This window comes from Diabrotica virgifera, chromosome 4 (genome assembly GCF_917563875.1).
Source record: "Diabrotica virgifera virgifera chromosome 4, PGI_DIABVI_V3a".
NCBI lineage: Eukaryota > Metazoa > Arthropoda > Insecta > Coleoptera > Chrysomelidae > Diabrotica > Diabrotica virgifera.
The window spans coordinates 32545946-32567165 of NC_065446.1; the positions used below are offsets into that span (position 1 = coordinate 32545946).

A 21220-nucleotide genomic window follows, 5' to 3' on the forward strand; every position below is an offset into this window, starting at 1 on the left:
TTATCTCGAAAACTATGCATCCTACAAAAAAATTTGTAAAAACATTTTTTGGTTAGAATGGCCCAAAAAATACAAAAAAATGTTTTGTTTTGCGAGAAATCGCTGTTATGTGATTCCTCAACTTCTTGGTTTATAACAATCTTATCGACATCCGGATCAACTGTTACCCAAAAAATTCGTGTTCTACAGGTCAAAATACATAAAAAAAAAACTTGGGTAAGTCCATCTGAATACAGGAGGCCGTTGTACCCCCTGGCGACAGGACTAATGGCGAATAAATCGAAAAATATTAATTTTATCAAAAAATGAATTTTTTTTATATACTTAATAACATTTTTTGCTTAAAATGAATGTTTTTATCAACTTTTGCGGTCAAAATATAATAAAAAATTTCCACCCCCAAGGTGGGGTGGCAACCACCCCCATGGTAAAAGCGACTTTCGGCATCATATAGATTTTGATCCTTGGCCTATCCACTACTTATTCTCAAATTTTCAAGCAAATCGATCCATTCTGTAAAACTTGCGAGCTGAAAAGCTTTGGTTCCTGGACTACCAATCTTTGTAGATTTTTCACAAGCCTATGGTAACATACTATTGAAAAAGGTCCGAAAAAAATGCCAGGGTGCATATAAAACTGGCAACCTGGAAGAAGTATACTAAAAAAACAGACATAGAATATATAAATATAATTTGTAGTTTTTTTTATTTATGAAACTTTAAGGGTCGGTATTTTATGCCTCGATTAAACCTAGGTTAGTTAGCCGGGGTTTAATCGGGACCTCTTTAGGGTCTCTCGCGTTGTAATAAATTCAATTAAAATTATAATTATAATTAAGTATAAATAAGTATAATAATAATTATAATTGCATTTATTACAACGCAAGAGACCCTAAAGAGGTCCCGATTAACTAACCGGGGTTTAATCGAGACATAAAGTACCGGGCCTTAATCTGCTTCGTACATTTCTGTAAAAATCTTTAACAGGATTATTATACAACTACGTATATCTCTTTTTACCAAAACTAGAACAAAATCAATACTCTTAACACAAAAAGTGTATATTATGTAATATTTCTCTTCCATTACGTTGGAATATTCACCTGTGAAGTCGCATTTGCATTTAAATTTGACGCGCTTGAACATTACTGGTTTTACCAGGTGCAATTTATTCCACGACACGCGAATGAACTTTGTAGACGATGAAAAAGCTTGCAATTTTGCACTGGTGTTGTTGATTGTTCAACTTTTATTGTCTATCTTTTATAATTAAAATTTAATGTGTGCCCAACAATCGATATACTCCAGAAAGAGAGGCCGAAATGGCACTTGAAAAATCGAAAAATTACTGACTGCTATTTTTCAACTGGAATATTTGGGGGATGCCAATGGAAAAGGCCACCATCTTGTGGGTATCCTTTATTTTTACTGCGGCATGATTTTTTTTCATTAACATTTAAGCAAAAAAAAGCAACATTTTTCATTCATTTCAATATTGTCAAAAAACTACGAATTGTAGATGGAACCGTTCAACAGATGACTTTTTGAAAATATGATCTCTTTAAAATGCGATTTTTTAAATTAAAACATATTTATAATTAAAAAAGTTATTACAAATTAAACCGGAAAATAAGCATTTTTTTCAATTGTTTATGATTATTAAAATAAATAATAAAAATATTTAAAATATGTTTCACATTATGAGTTTTTATGTAGTTACAAATGTACAAAAGATGGACTCGATCAGTCGAGTAGTTTTTTTTATTTATCTCTTTTGAAAAAAAAAATGGTTATTTTCAAATGGATGTACCTACAGGTGCTTTGTCAATATTAAAAAGGCTTTTTTGGTATCATTCTCTTCGCAAGGACTCAATTTTTCATGTTTTTAAAAAAGTATATTAATTTTTTATTTGTTTACTTACAAATAATGGATGCAGAATTATTTTTTTATGTAATTATGTTTATTTACAATCTACATCATTAAAAGAGTATTAAGTAAATTTGTTCCATGTTTTTGGGCATGAAGAAGAGACTTCCAATGATGTCTCATCTTATTCTATTTATGTTTAAGTTTTAAAATAGGTCCTGAGGCCAGGTTCTATCTAGTCTCCGTGTGGCAGGGCCATTATGGAATAATTCCCTTACTAACTCATTGTCATGGTGAATGTTACGCTCATTTTGTGACTCCGTGGCTCGATGGATTTCTTCTCTGATGAAAGGTATATTTAAGTCTTCGTGAAGTGTTTGATTAGTTACGTACCATGGTGCATCCACTATTGATCTTAGAACTTTAGAGTGAAGTCATTGGATGCTATTCAGTGATGTTGATTTTGCACAGCCCCAGAGGTGTAGTCCGTAGTACCAAATATGTTTGAGTATTGCTTTGTACAGAAAAATTTTGTTTTGGATGTTGAGTATTGATTTGCGTCCAAGGAGCCAATACATTTGCCGAAATTTCAATTCTAGTTGTCTTCTTTTGGTCTGGATGTTTTTTCCAAGTAAGACGTTGGTCAAGATGGAGGCCAAGGTATTTAGCTTCTGTTACTGTTGGTATTCGTACATTTTTCATTCTTACAGGTGGGCATGTGTTGTGGCGGTTGGTAAACGTTATTTGAGATGATTTTGTTTTATTTACTTTTGTTCGCCATTTTGTGTACCATTCACTGAGTATGTCCAGATGGTGTTGCAGGTCTTGTGAGGCTTGTATGTGATCTTCATTTACAGCTAGTATTGCTACGTCATCAGCAAATGAAGCGATCGTAGTATTATGAGGCTCTGGTATATCGGCTGTGTAGAGTGAGAACAGTAGCGGCCCTAGAACACTACCTTGCGGAACTCAGGAGTTAATAGGACAGAGGCTGGATTGTTGGTCTTTGAATTTTACTGAGAAATATCTATTTGATAAGTAGGATTTGATTAGGAGGAAATAGTTACTAGATAGTGCTAATTTTACTTTGTAAAGCAGACCTCTGTGCCAAACTTTGTCAAACGCTTGTGAGATATCTAGGAATACAGCGTTGCAGTATTTCTTTTCTTCGAGAGTTTTTGATATTTCATTTACTATTCGATGGACTTGTTGTCTAGTAGAGTGATTTTCCCGAAAACCAAACTGATGTTCTGGTAGTAATGTTAGGAATTCATGATCTGCGTATATTCTTTGTAGCAGCAACCTTTCAAAAACTTTGCTAACGATTGGGAGTAGGCTGATGGGTCGATAAGATGTTATTTCAATTGGCGCTTTGCCTGGCTTAAGGATCATTATGATTTCTGCAAATTTCCATATTTTTGGAAAGTATGATAAACTTAGCATGCGATTAAATATTACTGTGAGCATAATAATGGCCTTACGAGGAAGTTGTTTTAGTACTTGTGCCGAGATTAAGTCATATGAGTTGAGTTTGGTTATTTCTTTCTTGACTTCTATAGGAGTAAAACTTTTGATTGGAAGGGACATTTGACATGCTGCGCTATGATTAATGGATGCAGAATTAAGTACCATTTTTCACCTTATTAACAATTAAATTATCTGCGCCATTATAACCTTTGCAAAAAAAAACTAAACACACCATCTGAAAGATAAAATTAAATGATTAGCAGAATTGGTTACGAAGTACAAAAACAAAATTTGTTTAATTATTTATTAGTGTTTTCTATTTTGATAACTCTTCTTCCTCTTCTTCTTCTTATACTTGTTGTAGATCTGTCGATCTGTTAATTCCGACGTTGAAGTATTTCTTGAGAGGTAGACTGCCAGCTATTCTCCATCTTTTTGGTTATCTCCCCGGTGGACGCTTGCCTGCTGGTTTTCCTTCTAGCGCAATTCTTGGTAGTCTGTGCTCCTCCATCCTTTTAACATGACTGAACCATTCTCTTCGTCTTTGCTTGCCCCATCTGACTACATCTTGCACGCCACATTGTTCCCTGATGATGTTGTTTCGTATTCTATCTCTTCTTCTCTTCCCTGCTATTGCTCTTAGTGTCTTCATTTCGGCTGTTCGTAGCATGCTTTTGGTTTTATTGGTGTCTTCTCTTGATTCAGTGCCATAGATCAAAACAGGTCTGATGCAATTTTTGTAAATTCTAATCTTGCTGTCCATTGTCATATATGGGTTATTCTTAGGGGTCGCCAAGTTCTTGAAAATTTCAAGATCTTGTCTTGATTTCAAGACAAGATCAAGACAAGAAGTAATTTTAGATTTCAAGACAAGACAAGAAATTTTTTGTCAATACCAAGATTTCTTGTCAAGAAATCGAGAAATCTTTATCTTGACTAGGTATTAATTTGTGAAAAAGATAACATATTTTAACATAAAATAACGTATTTTAATGTATTGAACACTTTTTTTGCTAAAACGATTTACAAAATGCAAATCATGTAAATGTAACATACATTTTTAAATCGGAATTGATAAGCCATGAATTAAGGCAGATAATACTTCTTATGCTGGGGGCCACAGTAACGGCATTATCCCAATCTGTTATAAAATCTCCTGCGGACAGATGACAGAGTCTCTGCTGTAACAGAATTGGAGACTTCTCTTATTCCAGTTTTTAATTCATCCAAGTTTTGGGCTCTAGCCTCAGGATGATCGTACATGGTGTTTTTAAATATCTCAAAAAAAAAGTCCAGGGGTGTAAGATCTGGAGATCGCGCAGGCCACTTAATATCACCTGTTCCACTGATAACTCGATTCGGGAAAGTATTGTTTAAATACTTCCGAATTATTCGTGCGTTGTGAACTGAACTTCCATCTTGGTGGAACCAAACATTCTCCAGATTTATATCAGGAAATTGATAATGGCGGGAAGAACATGATTCTGCAACAAATCGAGGTATTTTCTGCTGTTCAAGTTGCCCTCAATAAAAAATGGACACTTCTATGCCTGGTTTTCCCGAGCCCAATACCTCGTAATGGAAGGATCATGTCTCCCTACTAACGAAACAGAAGATTCATCAGTGAGCAATATGTTTTTAATAAAATTTGGATCATCATTAGCCTTCGTCATTAGATCTTCACAAAACTCCATTCTTCGAAAGTAATCGTCTGGATAAAGCTGCTGCGTTTTTGCATATTCAAAAGTCTTGTAACCGTGCTTTTTCCATACTTTAGTTACAGAAGCATTGCTAACATCCAACTCTAGAGCAACGCTTCTACTTGAATGTGTTGAATCTACGTCGATTGTAGCACAAATTTGTGTATCCCGGTATTCTCTTTCCTCAAATTTTTCCGGTGACACTTCTTGAGGGTGGCAATTTCTGCATTGTTTGAGGCAATAACAATTTTCAAAATTTTTAACAATATTATGAATTGTTTGTACGCACGGAATTGGTCTCCCCTCACAAAACACAGAAAATAAATCTACACACTGTTGTCCGGAATACCACTGTAAAACCATTTTCTTGTTTTAGCCTTTTCTGCTGGAGTATAAACTGACATAACAGATGAAAACAGTATAAACTGACAAAACAGAACAAAACAGATCAAACAGAAACAGAAATTAAAAACATACACTGTATCGTCCTAAACAACCACGTAGAATTTGAATAAATGAAAGAATTGCCGCAAAATGAATTGGCACAAAATGAATTGGTGCGAAATGGGGTGCAATAAGTTAAATTTCAAGAAGATATCGTTGTTTAAAATGATATTTTAAATGTTAAAGATGTAACTGGAAAAATGTATCTACTCGTTCGCGTTCGGATAATAACAATATGTTATTAAAATCACTTTGTCAATTTTTCTCTTTCCTCGATTATTAGTCTCTTTATTGCACAGTAATATAAATTATTGCAATCACTGAGTACGTAGTTTACGTAGTTGCAAGTAAAGCAATTAACAAGTAACGATTTTTAAAAGAATATTCAAAATCTAAAGAATATTCAAAATACCTCTATTTTGAAGATGAAATTATGACTATGCTACACTCTTCTTGTTTATAATACATATCTAATAAATTATCATAAGAATTCAGGGCTGATTGAATTTGGGAATCCGGCAATGAAATTGATACTCTTTAATGATTACACATGCCGCCGAGACTTTTAATGTTTACATGTCTATAAATTATAATAATATCGTTTATATGTAACTTATTGCATGTGGGAAGCGGGCAGTATTGCCATTTTAAGACCCTATCTCTACTCGCCAAGTTAACACAGTGTATGTTTTTGAATCGCGGAATTATTTACAAAAGAGATGGGGAACAGCTGTTGCACGTTTCTCACTGCGCTCACGCGCGCTGGCGTGAACCTGCTGCAAAGCGAGTCGAAGGTAGGGATATTCAGTATGCTGTATTTTCGGTAATTTTGCTCTGATCAATCGGGAATTTTCAGAGAGTATTCTTGAAGTTATGTAGGTACTTTCATGTTGAGGGTTTAGTATCAAACAACGTTAACTACAAAAACATAAAGTGGCAGAAAATGCGAAAACTGTTTTGAAACGTAATATCGGCCAACAAATTTGTGATTACGGAGGCAAAATACATTACAATAGAAATCTGTAAATTTATAAAGTATTATTATGGTTTCTTTGACATATGGTAAAAATTATTACAGGTTATTGTTATTCTACAGAGAAAAAAATAGATTTTTTTTCTAATAATGACCTGATAACGCTTTTTGATATTACCGATATATATTTTTTGTAACCGTTAACGTCGCACCTGATAATAATAGTTTTACTACAGGGTTAGCACTGCTGGGTGAAAATGTAAAAATGTAATTTCCCTAAAATGTTGAGAAAATTTCACTGTAATTTCCCCTTTTTTTCAGGATAGCCTTTAACTTAAATTCGTTGATATTTTCAAAATTTTCAGGATATCCAAGGCAGCACTAACCCTGTATTATAAAAAATGTTATAAGTGTATTTAAATAAAAAACTTTATTTATCTAATAACATACAAATATTAAACTTATGAAATGTCTAAATACTTATAGGTACTATCTTTAAACGTCTTCATCTTCTGAAACATTTTCATTATGATCATCACCCCTTCCTTGAAGATTCTAGTAAAAGAAGTGATATTGGTCTTTAATTTTTGCTCACAGAGTTCTACTAAACCTTTTAACTTTTTATTATTGATCGTTAACGGTTTGTCATATTTTCTTCTTGGCACAAGTTTGTTAATTGAAAATGTTCGAAGTTGCCTTCTCTGTATTTTTAATTTCGTAAAGTTGTCTGATTTAAAATTATATTTGAAATAACTGTGTGCAGTGTCTTCTTTTATAATATGTATATTGTAGCCAAACTATGTTCAACCATTTGACAACATTTCCTTCAATGTCAGTTTTTTTATTTTTAATCATTTGAATTTGAAGTTCTTTCAAATTCAAAATGTTTTCCTGATCTATTTCAACTACTTCGTATTTTGATTTCTTAAAAGCCATTTTAATCACTGTACATATACCATCCCGATGGATCATAAATTTCCAAGCCTTTACTCGCGTTTTCGATGTGGGCATGGACCATATCACGTTCCATTTGGGACTATCCTGGCTCAAAAAATAACTGGTCGATTTTTGAAATATTTAGTGTTTCAACAGCAAACAGAAGCATTTTGGCCCGAACAACTTCAGACATAAAAGCGAAGTCTTTCCCAGTAACTTCACTTTCATTGTATTTGTAAGGCAAGAGGCTACCTCAGAAGATCCACGACCCGCTAGTGCTTCGTGTCATACAAAGTTTTGTGCTACGACTGAACATTTTTCTGTTAAACACTGATAAAATCAAAATATTAAATAATTACGACAAATATATACGTAACCGGCAATAAGAAAATAACATAAGTATATGTTTTCTTTTAACTTCGGCAAAACTAAAAAATGTAATGAGTAATCAGATTATTGTAATCATGTAATGCGAGTAATCAGATGGTAGAATCGAACAATATCGAAAATAAACAAATGTATTTAGCTATCCAGTATCAAAATGACGTTTTTCAAACAAATACGAATTATAATAATAACGCTGTCTACAATTACAGCTTAAAATATTAGTGTCAATAAACGTTAATAGTCGATAACTGTTTTTGAAGTAAAATAACGTTATCACCTCTTAGATGTTTTTGACATGAACTATTTTTTCACAATTGGTAGTTAACGTTTAATGTATTTTGTAATCTGCTGCAGATAGAGATACAGGTTTTTGTTACTAAATGAAGTCGAAAACGGTGAACTCGATTATAGATATATCTCAACTTCACAAAAAATGTAGATAACGTTGTTTGACACTAAACTCTCGATGTAAAATAATAAAAAAAATCGAACATTTCAAACCATATCCCCCTTTAAATGTTTCGCGGAAATAGGTCATGTCTTACCAATTCTCTAAAGATTGGTTCTCCAACTGGAATCAAACTCTTTATAATAGTTTAAAAAAATTTTACCCATCATAAACTTAGCAGTTGCATTCACTAATTTTTCTATTTTTGTTGCAGAAGGTCGATCCAGAATTGATTTTCACCAAACAAGAAAGAATCGGCAAGGGTTCGTTTGGAGAAGTTTTTAAAGGTATTGACAACAGAACTACGCAAGTAGTCGCTATCAAAATTATCGATTTAGAAGAAGCCGAAGATGAAATCGAAGATATTCAACAGGAGATTATGGTGCTGTCCCAGTGCGACAGCCCGTTTGTTACGAAATATTATGGATCTTACTTAAAGGTATGTATTTTGTTTGGTTTTTGTGTTTTTATAGGGGATTTTTGGGCAATATTGTGTCCAAAAAATGAGCGCTCAAAAGAAACTACAGCGTTAAAGAGGTTTATGCCTGGTTGCACCAACAGATCTTAAGCTTAAGACGTGCCTTAAGCTCAGCTTATGAAATTTACGCGTTGTACCATTGAGTCTTAAATCAATTTTTAGCTTGTCACAATGAATTGCCACGTAGATTTCATCTTAAACTTCGTCTCAGTTAAGACGTGCAAAAGAATCGATAATTATGGTGCAACGTAAGTGAGACTTAAAGCGGCCCCATCTATAAGCTGAGCTGAGCTAAGCTGGAGCTTAAGATTTGTTGGTGCAACCAGACATTATTGTTTTATATGGTCTGGTCAATCGACCCTCAAATATGAAAAACCGCAGGAAGCTACCACTTAAGCTTAAGCTTACCCTATATTATGCTGAATTGTATGCACTTCACAGATTCATAGTATCCGAGATACGATTTTTCAAAAAGTTCGCCACTCGCACCTTTCCCTATTTTTTCGCAAAAATTGTTCTATAACTTTTTTTTTCCACGCAGTGTGTGGTACGCAGTACCACAGTAACAGGTATATGCAATAGTAAAAATCAATTCATTGCCGTAACAGAAAAAAAATAGCAATCATCACACTTTGATGAACCATATTTTGGTTACCGTTACCCTTACAATATTTTACAATAGACCATTTTAAAGCACAGAAAATAAGCTTTCCTTCTTATTTAGCAATGTCGTAGTTTCTAGTAAAGAACAAGATTTTTGGCTAATAAATCAGCTACTTACCTAAGTAGCGCTACACAGACTAATGGTATTCAAAACCACCGCCCCTCTTTTCTATAAAGCTGAAAAATCCAGCTTTATAGACAAATTTAAAAACGTTTTAGTCTATGAAGCTAAAATCTTCAGCTTCTTAGACTAATGTCACATAATTGACCCGCCTCCTTTCTATGAAGCAAAAAGTCTGTTAGTTATAACGCTAAACTAATATTTTTTCTCCATTTGCATTTTATTATGATAATAAATTATGTGACAAAATATAAATTTAATTATAAGATATATTTATAGATTGTTAATTATGAAATTCCCATTACGTCAAATGATCTTTTGTTATTTTTTAATAAATAAATTAAAAGGCCTATGAACTTTGGTAAAACTATTATGTAGTTCATAATATTATTTTAATGAATTCGTAATTAGATCTGCAAAAACGGTCTCACGCGTTGGCCCTAAAAGTTACTTTATTTTTGATATTATAGGAAAAAATGAGTTACAATGTTTAAAGGCTATAGTTTTATCTCATTTAATCTGAATACTTTTGCCTATAGATATACTAATAATGTAGGTTTATTGCACTATTATTTTCCAATATAAAATTTGAATTTTATTTATCTAATTATAATATTATAAGGATTAAATACTTAATGTGAAGTATAGTAAATTGTGTGAAACAGGTAACTTTGAACCATCTTATCGGACCATCATCAGTTATACACAGAATTTCTGAGTTGTCGGTGACATGCGTTTCGTTCTGTTGAGGTTCATTTTGCTTAAATGAATATAATAAGGTGAACCATATGACTGGTTAACATCTGTTATCTTCTTAGCCCATAGACCTTCTTCTTTTGAACATATACCTCTCCCAACTCCTTCTATCGGTCTCTATCCTGAGCAAGATGCTCAGGCTAAGACTCCACTCCACTCCAAGATGCTCAGACTAAGACTCCACATAAGTATAAGCGACAATGTACATTTAAATATTATTTAATCAGAAATCTAAAAATGTAATATCAGACAGGATACTCTACCTAACTTCTACCTGCTCTTCCCTGAACTATGAAAGCAGTTCATAATTCATAATATGTATTTTGACAATTGTATTATATATTTTGGTGTCTTCTGTGTTGTATTTATTGTCCCGTCCAGCGCATTTAAATAGCATTGGACCAAGATTTTGCGCCTACACCCTTAAGAACGGAATGTTGTGTAGATATGGCTACGTATTTCTTATGGACGATAGAAGCGCGCCGATGCCGCTTCTATCGAATCGAAAATGAATCTTATATCGGCAATAAGTAGCAACACGTGCCTGATAGTTTTGGCAACACTGATCTGCACAAGCCAAATGTTCCGTTCTTAACTTGAAATAAAGTATAGGTGCATGAATTTAGGTCATTTTCCTTGTTTCGTACCTTAGGTAATTTCCCGCTTTTTCCGGTATATTTTATATGGAATGAGGGTGTTAGCGTCATGCCCAACACCCAACCGAGAGGGTTAAGGACTGTTCTTTTTGAGTAGCCGTACCAGTCTGTTTTGGTTCGAGCGTGTTCTTATCCGTCGGTCCTAGGACTGATGATGTATATATTGTTTCTCTTCTTCTTCTCTGATTCTCTAAGTAGGTATATGTAAAATAGGTTTCCTAGATTAGATTTTAGGATTTTAATTTTGATCTTATCTATTAATTATTAAAGAATTAGAAATAAGATATTGTAACAAACCAAACCCTTGCACTGCACCTCTGGAGGGTTGCTATGAGATGCGTATTGTCAACCACTAACACATATGGCCTCTCAGAGCCCGGTACCTATATGGTCTAATGCCCTCATTTTGTGTGTTCCGAATGTTTTTCAGATGTGAATAGAACAAACAGACAGTATTATATTTTAAGCTTTTGCTATTATTTAGTTAACGATTGACTTTTGTGTGGTAAACACGAAATACGCAGCTCCATCCAATATCGTAATTTTCATTGTAAAAAACCCTCTGAGATTAATTATTATTAGTAGAGAGCGGAATATATGCAACACAACATTACCAAAATATGCGCATATATATGCATTACTTTTACTACAAATATGCAGGTATTTTTTCTAAATTTGTCTAAATATTCAAATGCATATTAAAAATACTCAAAAATAAAACAATATATTAAGTCGTAAGATCTTCAGAAAAGTTGCCTTCAAAAATACGTACAACTTGCCTCAAACAATCGAAGCCCTCATTGTTTTCTAAAACATTTTTTAATTTATGTCTAATTGTAATCCCTGTATTTCCGGGAATTTTTTGACAATGAGCAGAAAAAGTGTTAACAAGATTAACCGAATCACTTAATTGTAAATTCCTTTGTTCTAATGACTTTATTAGATCTGATAAAAAACTAAAATTAACTTTTATGAACATAAGTTCTTTAGCAATTTGTACGTTACTTAAAGAACAAAGTACGTTACTTAAGCTGAAGAACAAAAGCGGAATTGTCTACAATTTGATGGATTTTTGTATTTTGATGCTTCTCTCTATGTCCGTTTTTAAAGAAGTAAAAGCGAATTTGTCGAATAAAAACACTCTTTCCAGAAAAATTTCTTTTGTGGGACATGATGCTTTTGTTTGTCAGTTCCTCATTTAAAAAATGAAACGTGAAAATGAATGTAACTTACGATTTTGGAACAGGCCTTGCAAAATACTTTGTCTCCACTTAGCTTTAACACGGGAAACACTTTATCCAAGCACTTTTTTGAATGGTAGACATATTTAAATTTAATATATACCAATCACTTCAAAAACACTAAATACGATACAACGTTTACTTTAAACAAATGTTGGCCGCAAACTGACAAAATAATTATTAGACCCTTAAAAGCAGGTAGGTACCTACGACTTGCTACGCTAATAAAATAATATTTTTCTGGGAACACCCATAATTGTTAAATTCAGGTAGTAATGGGAAAGTCCAGATGAGCGATAGATAGATAAATAACGAGCTCGTTCATATCGAAGTTATAAAATTCCAACTAAGAGAGGAAAATTGTAAACTTTTATATAATTTATTTTTAAAATATGCAAAATAAATCGTGTTTAGCTTAAATATGCAATGTTATGTTTGTTGTCTGAAAATATGCAATATATGCATCTATATGCACCTTGCATATATTCCGCTCTCTAATTATTAGTAACATCCTATTATATGTTTGGCTATCCAACGTATATTATGTGATAATATTTTATAGGTACTGGGTTTTATATATTAGAGCAAAATAAGTTAATAGTAAATATATCAATTAATTAAATGTGTGTATGCATGTAATAGCTATTTCTATAACAAGGGAGGAAAGTGCTACTTTTCCTCCCGAGAATGAAGTTTACTGCCCGACGCGTAGCGGAGGCAGTAATCATTCAAGGGAGGAAAAGGCACTTTACTCCCATGTTATACATATGGTTTTTCCACCTTCCTCAAATTAATAACAAGTCATTTTTCATTTTTACTTAATTTATTTATGTAACTAACCAACAAAATTTATTAAAATTAAAACTGACAAGTAGGTACAATATAACTGTCAACTGTCAAATATAAGCCAAATTATTAATGTAAACATTGTTAAATCAAAATAACAATTTACTGTTTTTTACCATTCTGCAAAATACTGGGTGTTTTATAAACAAAGTTAAAATGTATAGATACTTACGTAATAGAAAATAGATATTGTACAGGGCGTCAATAAGTTATATTTCATGAATGACGTCACTTTTACTTTTCCTCCCTAGGGAGGAAAAGTACAACTTTGCTCCCTACAGTCAGGTCCGGAAAAGTATACCTTCGGTAGAGGTAGGTGGAAAAATATATTTTACGGTACCTTTGATGTTGAGTCGCTCGTATTCTTCTTCTGCCTAGTCGACTAGGATGGAATTGAACTGCTTTTATTGAACTATGGATAGGTTTACACTGTTTATAAAAACTGTGTTCTTTCACTTATGATTGCTTATACATTACTTAAAATAAAAATAAAGGAAATTAATATATGTGGACGGACGAAACACTAATAATTGTATTCAACTTATCTGAAAATAAAACGTTTGTTTCCTTTCTAATAACTATTCTATTTCATCTTTTTAGGGTACAAAACTATGGATCATTATGGAATATTTGGGTGGCGGGTCAGCCTTAGATCTGATGAAAGCGGGAAACTTTGAAGAAATGCACATTGCTATTATTTTAAGAGAAGTCTTGAAGGGATTAGATTATTTACATAGCGAAAGGAAATTACATAGAGATATTAAAGCTGCGAATGTTCTGCTTAGCGAAATGGGAGACGTTAAACTAGCTGATTTTGGTAAGTATTTTTTTTGTCCGTTTGGCTTTAATATGGGTTTTCCAAGAAAGATGCACTCCTAAATATTGTACTTCAGATTTTGGTGGAATTGGAATATTATTGATGTGTACTTGGGGGCATGTTTGTCTTCTTGTTGTGAAAGTAACTTCTGTCGATTTTTCGGCGTTAACTTTAATTTTCCATAGTTCAAGCCAGGTTTGTAGCACTTTTAAGTAATCTTAAAGTTTGTTGGCAGCACTTTCAGGATGTGTATCTGAAGTTAGTATTGCTGTATCATCAGCAAAAGTAACCATTATAATATCATTATTGGTAGGTATGTCTGCTGTATAGAGGAGTTATAGGAATGGGCCAAGGACACTACCTTGGGGAACTCCAGAATGGATAGAATGGAGGTTTGATGTTGAGAAATATTTGATTAAGATTTTTTTATTAAATTTGTTCCGCTTCAATGTTTTTAACTCTGTCACGAGTTTTCATTAATTTTAGCCGTCGTTTTTTATTTCCGAAATACGGATTCTAGTAAAAAACAAAAAATTATACTTGTTATAATTTTTATCATTGGTCGACTTACTTTATTTTAATTACCATGTTGGTTTTCTTTGTAATTTAATGTTCGATTCATTCCGATCTAATAGATAATACATCTATATTGTGTAATGTCTGGTTTATAAAATCTTTTATTTATATAAAAATTTTTCAATGATAATTTTATCACCGATAAAAATAAACAACTAATAACGTCATAGTCGATGATGAAAAATCGATTGTTATTTGAAGTATATTTGACATCATTTTTGTTTTCTAAAGCTCCTAATAACTGATTGTGTCATCAATTTTAAAATTACGAGGAATAATTACTCACTAAAGACAACAAAAATTGTTTATTGATCACCTGAAAACACGTGGTGTTAATTTTAAGCTGTAGTTTCAAGCATTTTAAGTTATAAAAACTTAACAGAAAAGTATGAAGTAAACACCTCCAATGTAAAGTGGTTAAGATTTTTTTAAATTATTTAAAAAAATATCCAAAATAAATTTAAAAAGTCGGAACGTTTTCAATCTTATCGGACCATCATCAGTGATACACAGAATTTCTGAGTTGTCGGTGACATGCGTTTCGTTTTGTTGAGGTTCATTTTGCTTAAATGAATATAATAAGGTGAACCATATGACTGGTTAACATCTGTTATCTTCTTAGCCCATAGACCTTCTTCTTTTGAACATAGACCTCTCCCAACTCCTTCTATCGGTCTCTATCCTGAGCAAGATGCTTCCAATTTGTTCCGGATATTGTTTTTGTCATCTACCCATCTCGTCTACCTTTGTAAGGTCTCCAATGCTGTATTGTGGCGTCCCAACGTTGATTATTTTGTTTAGCAGTGTGGTCTGCAGAGCTCCATTTGAGTTTAATAATTTTTGTTGTTATCTTCGACTTTTGTTTTTGATCTAACCCATTCGTTCATCTTTATAGCTTGGCAGTAGTATACTTAGCGTTGCGCTTTCTATTGCCCTTTCTGTTGTGGCTAGTTTATTCCTAGCTTGAATAGGGTCCAGGTTTGACATCCATATGTCATGATAGTAAGGATACACTGGTTGAACACTTTGCTCTTCAAGTATTACTAATCTTAAGCTTATTACAAAGTCATTTGTATTTTAATGGTATGGTTAAATTATCAATTAATAAATTTAAGGGCCGGTTGTTCGAACGCTAATCAACATTGATCACTATCAAATACTTAATTACTGTCACAACTGTCAATGTTAACTTTGGTTGGGTTGTCGAAAACATAATTATTGATGACAATTATGAAACTAGTTAATCAATTATGTTAATAATTGTTATGTTAATTGACTAACTAATCTCATAATTATAATTAACTATGTTTTCAGCAACCCAACCAAAGTTGACATTGACAGTTGTGACAGTAATTAAATATTTGATAGTGATCAATGTTGATTAGCGTTCGAACAACCGGCCCTTAATCTATTGTACTTTTAATCATTATACCTGCTATTCAGTATGTTCACTACTCGAAATTTAACGATACTACTCAAATACAAATGACTTGGTAATAGAATTAAGATACGGTTTTCTAAAATATCTTGAAAGGTACTTTATTTTGTGGTTCTTGAGTATCCAACTAAGTTTTCCAATTCCTGCCCATGCCAGTCTTGCTCTCCCAGTGATTTCTGCACTTTGGTTCTCTTTGTTCATCATTGTTGTTTATATACATAGTTATATCCAAGAAATAAAGATAAATACGAAAATTGCAGATTTCCGAATAATATCTAATAAATTAAGCTACAAAGATCTTTAGGCGAATAATTTTTAATCTGATTGCAACAACTATGACAAATATTTAAGTTCCTAGTGTGGTCTCGAGAGAAGAAATCTGACAGGAATGTCCCAAGTTCTCAGTATGATTTTAGAGAGAGGGCATACATTCGAAGGTCAATTCCAGGATTAAGTCTAATGCCGAAGAAATCAAGGGCGGATCCAGGGAGGGGGCCATGGCCCCCTCCGAGAATAAATAAATAAAGTTTAAATATTTGCACTTTAAATGTTTTCAGTTTCAAACACATGTGTATGTACAAAACAGGGGATAAATATATCTTATGGACTAGAATTAAACAAAAGCAGTAACGGAAGCTTCAGGAATGACATAATGTTGTGTAAATCAAATTGTTGATAATTTTACAAAGTGCCAATGGTTAGAACGACCTTGGTAGCCATCAAATTCGTATCAATTTCTATACTCTGTACACACAAAGAATAAAAAAGAAGCGAAGCGTTACTTGGGTCACCAGCACTGAGCACAAAGGAGTTGATTGGTACTTTCGCACATTCAAAAAGGATTGTTTTGCAAGTATTGCGTTTTATTTTTCTAATGAAAAATATGGCCATAATAAAGGGATGACAGCCCAAAACCTTTTCACGAAACGTTTAACATCTTTCGCCAAGTAATGGGCAACGACGGAGCGATACAGTCCCATGAAAAACCATCAATCAAACCATAATGAGTGCCTTCAGGTTGAGCTAGATTTTCTAAAAAGCTATCGCAACCCGCAAAAGTCAGTCATTAACCAGATAGACTCTCAGAGCTGAAAATAGAGAAAGACTACGACCAATGGTAGAGTCTATAGTGTTCTTAGGTCGACAAAATATTCCTCTAAGAGGCCATCGTGTATATGGCCTTCTACTTCTGGACGAAGATGCTGGATCTAGCAATGAGGGAAATTGTGAAGGTTTAAAATCGCATCAGGAGATAAGACTCTTAAACAACACCTATCCACAGCATCTATCCACAGCAAAATTGATTGATAACATGTTGTAGTGAAGAAGTAATTGAACAAATAATGAATCAGGCTCAAAGTGCAAATTATTACTCTGTCATATTTGACCGTATCTCACGTGAAACAACTTTCTCTAAATTTGAGATACATACACAATAACAACATTCGTGAAGATTGGTCAATTTCATTGACGCTTATGAGAACATAAAAATAATTAGTGAAAATTAAGAAAGAGAGGAAGAACAAGGCCTGACAGGAGAAGCATTGGGAAAAATCGTATTAAACTTGTTAAAAGCACTGCACTTGGATCTGACGAAATGTGTAGGAATCGGTACTGACTTTAATAAATACTTTAATAACGATAAGTTTTGAATGGCTTTATGGCAATTAAAAGTATGTGAAAAGTGCCTTAAAACTCACCTTTGTAACCCTAAGTTTTAAAAATTAACCCCAGACCCCCGGTAACCCCTCCCAAAAAAAGTTCATGGCCCCTCTCGAAAATCGGTCCTGGATCCGCCCTTGGAAGAAATAACTAGAGTTTAAAAAAACATACACTGTATGTTGATTACAGAAAACGAAATATTAATCAAAATGTGTAAATTGAAGAAAAATTTTATACTTTTGTTTCGAATCAATTCAATTTTATATTGATCTTTTTATTTTTTTTTGTAGCACTTTAAAATCACATTTTCATCACTTTTAGTTTTTAGTATAACGGTATAATATTAATTTTGTTTAAGGCGTTGCCGGCCAATTGACCAATACAACAAGTAAGCGAAATACCTTTGTGGGAACCCCCTTTTGGATGGCTCCGGAGGTGATCAAGCAGTCCGCGTACGATTCTAAAGCTGATATATGGAGTTTAGGCATCACAGCCATAGAACTTGCCAAAGGAGAACCTCCCAATGCAGAGCTTCATCCGATGAGGGTGTTGTTTTTAATTCCGAAGAATAATCCTCCCCAGTTAACAGGAAGCTATAGTAAACAATTCAAGGATTTTGTGGAAGCCTGTTTAAACAAAGATCCAGAAAATGTAAGTATAATGTATACAGTCGGAAAAATGAAAGAATACCCATGAACTAACATATAAAACACACTGTATTTTCCTGTCACGGTGTCACAAAGAAAATTTTCCAGTGCAAGTACAAGTAACAAAAATTATTACATGTACTTGCGCTGGCCAATTTTTTGTGTGACACGGTGACAGGAAAATACAGAGTGTTTTATATGTTCGTTCATGGGTATTCTTTCATTTTTCCTACTGTAAGAATAGTTATTTCAAACTGTCTGTTTAGACCGTTAAAAAATATAACATGCACAATAGATACAGTAGGAAAAATGAAAGAATACCCATGCATCATCGATGATATGCATACGAATCAAATCAAAAATGCCTTGTCAAAACAACGTCTAAACTAAGGGCCGGTTGTTCGAACGCTAATCAAGAAGTTGATTATAATCAAGACCCCTTAACAACCATCAAATAACAAAATCCGTTGTTCGTACGCCAATCAGTTGATTGTAATCAATTTTCTTGATGGGAATCAAATCGAGATATCAAATAGACGTAAAACACCAATCATTCATTGTGATGCGTTGCATAAACATCAATCAAATTGACGTTTATGCAACAAATAAATAATCAATCAATGTTTAATATAATATAATTAATACAATTTAATCAAAAAATAACTAATCAAGTAGTGACAATTCAGCAACATAATCAAAGTTGATTGTAATTAAATATTTGATAATGATCAGTTGATTCCATTTTTGATTAGCGTTCGAACAACTGGCCCTTAGTGAATACTGTAAAAAACGGATGTGACTACTACCCCACCGTACGATTTTTCGCTACGTAAATGTGTCAAAAATTTTTTGTGATGTTATTCTTTTTCTGATAATACATATATATTTATTGGTAATAAATGTTACTTTTACTACCGTAATTAATTATTTGATATAGATTAATAATACAAAAATAGTGAGTAAGCAAATATAGTTTTATGAATTTCTCCATGGTAAAGTTGCCAGACGTAAATAGTAACAGGAATTTAAAAAATGTCGTTTATGTCAGCTACATTAAGTGACTTAAATGAAAGTAAACTTAATGAATTCAGATCATTTTGGTATCCAGATCATTTTCCAGACATTATCTGCAAATAAATGTACATTCGTAAAAATATACTAATCTGTAATTTTATACACTATGATTGAAAAGTCAGAGTAATATGTACACGTTTGGCAAACTCATAGACAGAAGTTAACCATATTGACAGATGATTATTTTAATACTGACTTATTTTAATTAAATAAAAACTTACCAAACCAAAAATACAATATAATATTAAAATAGCTTTTAAAAGAACTGAGTTTATTTAAGTAAATACGACTTATTATTAAAATTCATAAACTCTACCGAACCTAACCCAGTTTCACTGTAAAAGTGACAGAAATTGGATCTGTCAGATTATAGTTGACCAGCACGATTACTCGAATAGTAGTTTATACAAACATTATCTCTACTGATGTTGAATGTTTTTCTAAGAATGACATTAGAAGTACAGAAATAGTCAAGTGTGAGTTTAAATTTTCTACTAAACTAATATAACTACGTTGAACAATTGTATCGCCGTCTCACTCTGTCAATTATAAATATATAACTGCGTATGTCTTGGATAACGTTTTTGCTTAGTAGACAACACTTAATAATCTCTCTCTCTCTCTCTCTCTCTCTCTCTCTCTCTCTCTCTCTCTCGTTTGTTATTTATAGAAAAGGCAGCAAATCCTAAATATGTGCTTGATATGATCGTTCATGGGTATTCTTTCATTTTTCCGACTGTATATTTTTGTAATAGGTGTCACCTTATAGCCAGAGTCACTCTCCCTTTAACTTGACCATGCTCACTTCACCGAATTAACGATGACGATAAAGCATGAAGAGTATATTATGATACTAGTGTGCCGTCATACAACGGACAGTTACATCTGGATTAGTACTTTGGTGGAAAAAGACGGCTTTGCAATATTTTACGGCCCCTCTCACCCCCCTATAAAAGACAGGCGTTTCTAAATATGATAGGTGCCTTTGAACAGTGTAGCAACGGCATCTTTAGCGGCTATCACAGGTCTCCACCCTCTGTAATTATATACAGAGTGAGTCTATAATTTGAAATAAATTCAACAGTTCAAATACTATTTTTTTTTTTGAAAAATGCTCAGACATGTCGATTAGTATTTCACATCGAAATTTTTTACATACAATAATAATGTATACAGGGTGTCCCAATTTAAAGATATGATGTCGTCATTGATTTTCTTAAATGGCAACACTGTCATTTTGACAGCTATTTAGATAAGTTGTGTAAAGTTATAACTAACTGCAAAATATCAAATTTTTATTACCTACCATTTGCAAGATAATAAAAAATAGCAAAGTTATTAAAAACAAGTAATCAAATGATTGAATTTAATTATTTCAATTAAGCAAATGCTCATAATGTTGCCCATTGACTATTTAACAATATCCTAAACGCGATCGAAATTCGTTTTGAACATTATGAGCATTTGCTTAATTGAAATAATTAAATTCTTGTTCTTCATAACTTCGTTACTTGATTCGTTTATTGATTACTAAATTCGTTACTAAATTCGTTTCTTGATTACTTGTTTTTCATAACTTCGTTATTTTTTATTATCTTGTGAATGGTAGGGAATAAAATTTTTATATTTTGCAGTTATGTATAACTTTACACACCCTATCAAAATAGCTATCAAAATGACAGTGTTGCCATTTAAGAAAATCAACGATGAAGTAATATCTCTAAATTGGGACAACCTGTATATATTATTTTTGTAAGTAAAAGATTTCGATTTGAAATAATAATACAGGTCTGAGCATTTTTCAAAAAAAAAACAATCAGTATTTGAACTATTGAATTTATTCCAAATTACAGACTCTTGGTTTTCATATCTTTGTTATTGTTATTATTTTGTAAATGGTAGGGAATAAAAATTTGATATTTTGCAGTTTTGTATAAATTAAGACACCCTTTAAAAATAGCTATCAAAATGATAGTGTTGCCATTTAAGAAAATCAACGATGACTTCATACATTTAAATTGGGA

General features: G+C 32.7%; 1 protein-coding gene across 4 annotated transcripts in view; it reads left to right on the plus strand.

The window, feature by feature from the left end:
* LOC114333525 (serine/threonine-protein kinase 26) overlaps positions 1–21220 on the plus strand; it is a 136687-nt gene that overhangs the window by 85274 nt on the left and 30193 nt on the right. For all 4 annotated transcript variants that reach the window (XM_050648127.1, XM_050648124.1, XM_050648125.1 and 1 more), the window contains 3 exons: positions 8436–8660; positions 13583–13799; positions 17834–18126. In XM_050648127.1, coding sequence (XP_050504084.1) covers positions 8436–8660; positions 13583–13799; positions 17834–18126 — 735 coding nt within the window. The remainder of the gene's footprint in view (positions 1–8435; positions 8661–13582; positions 13800–17833; positions 18127–21220) is intronic.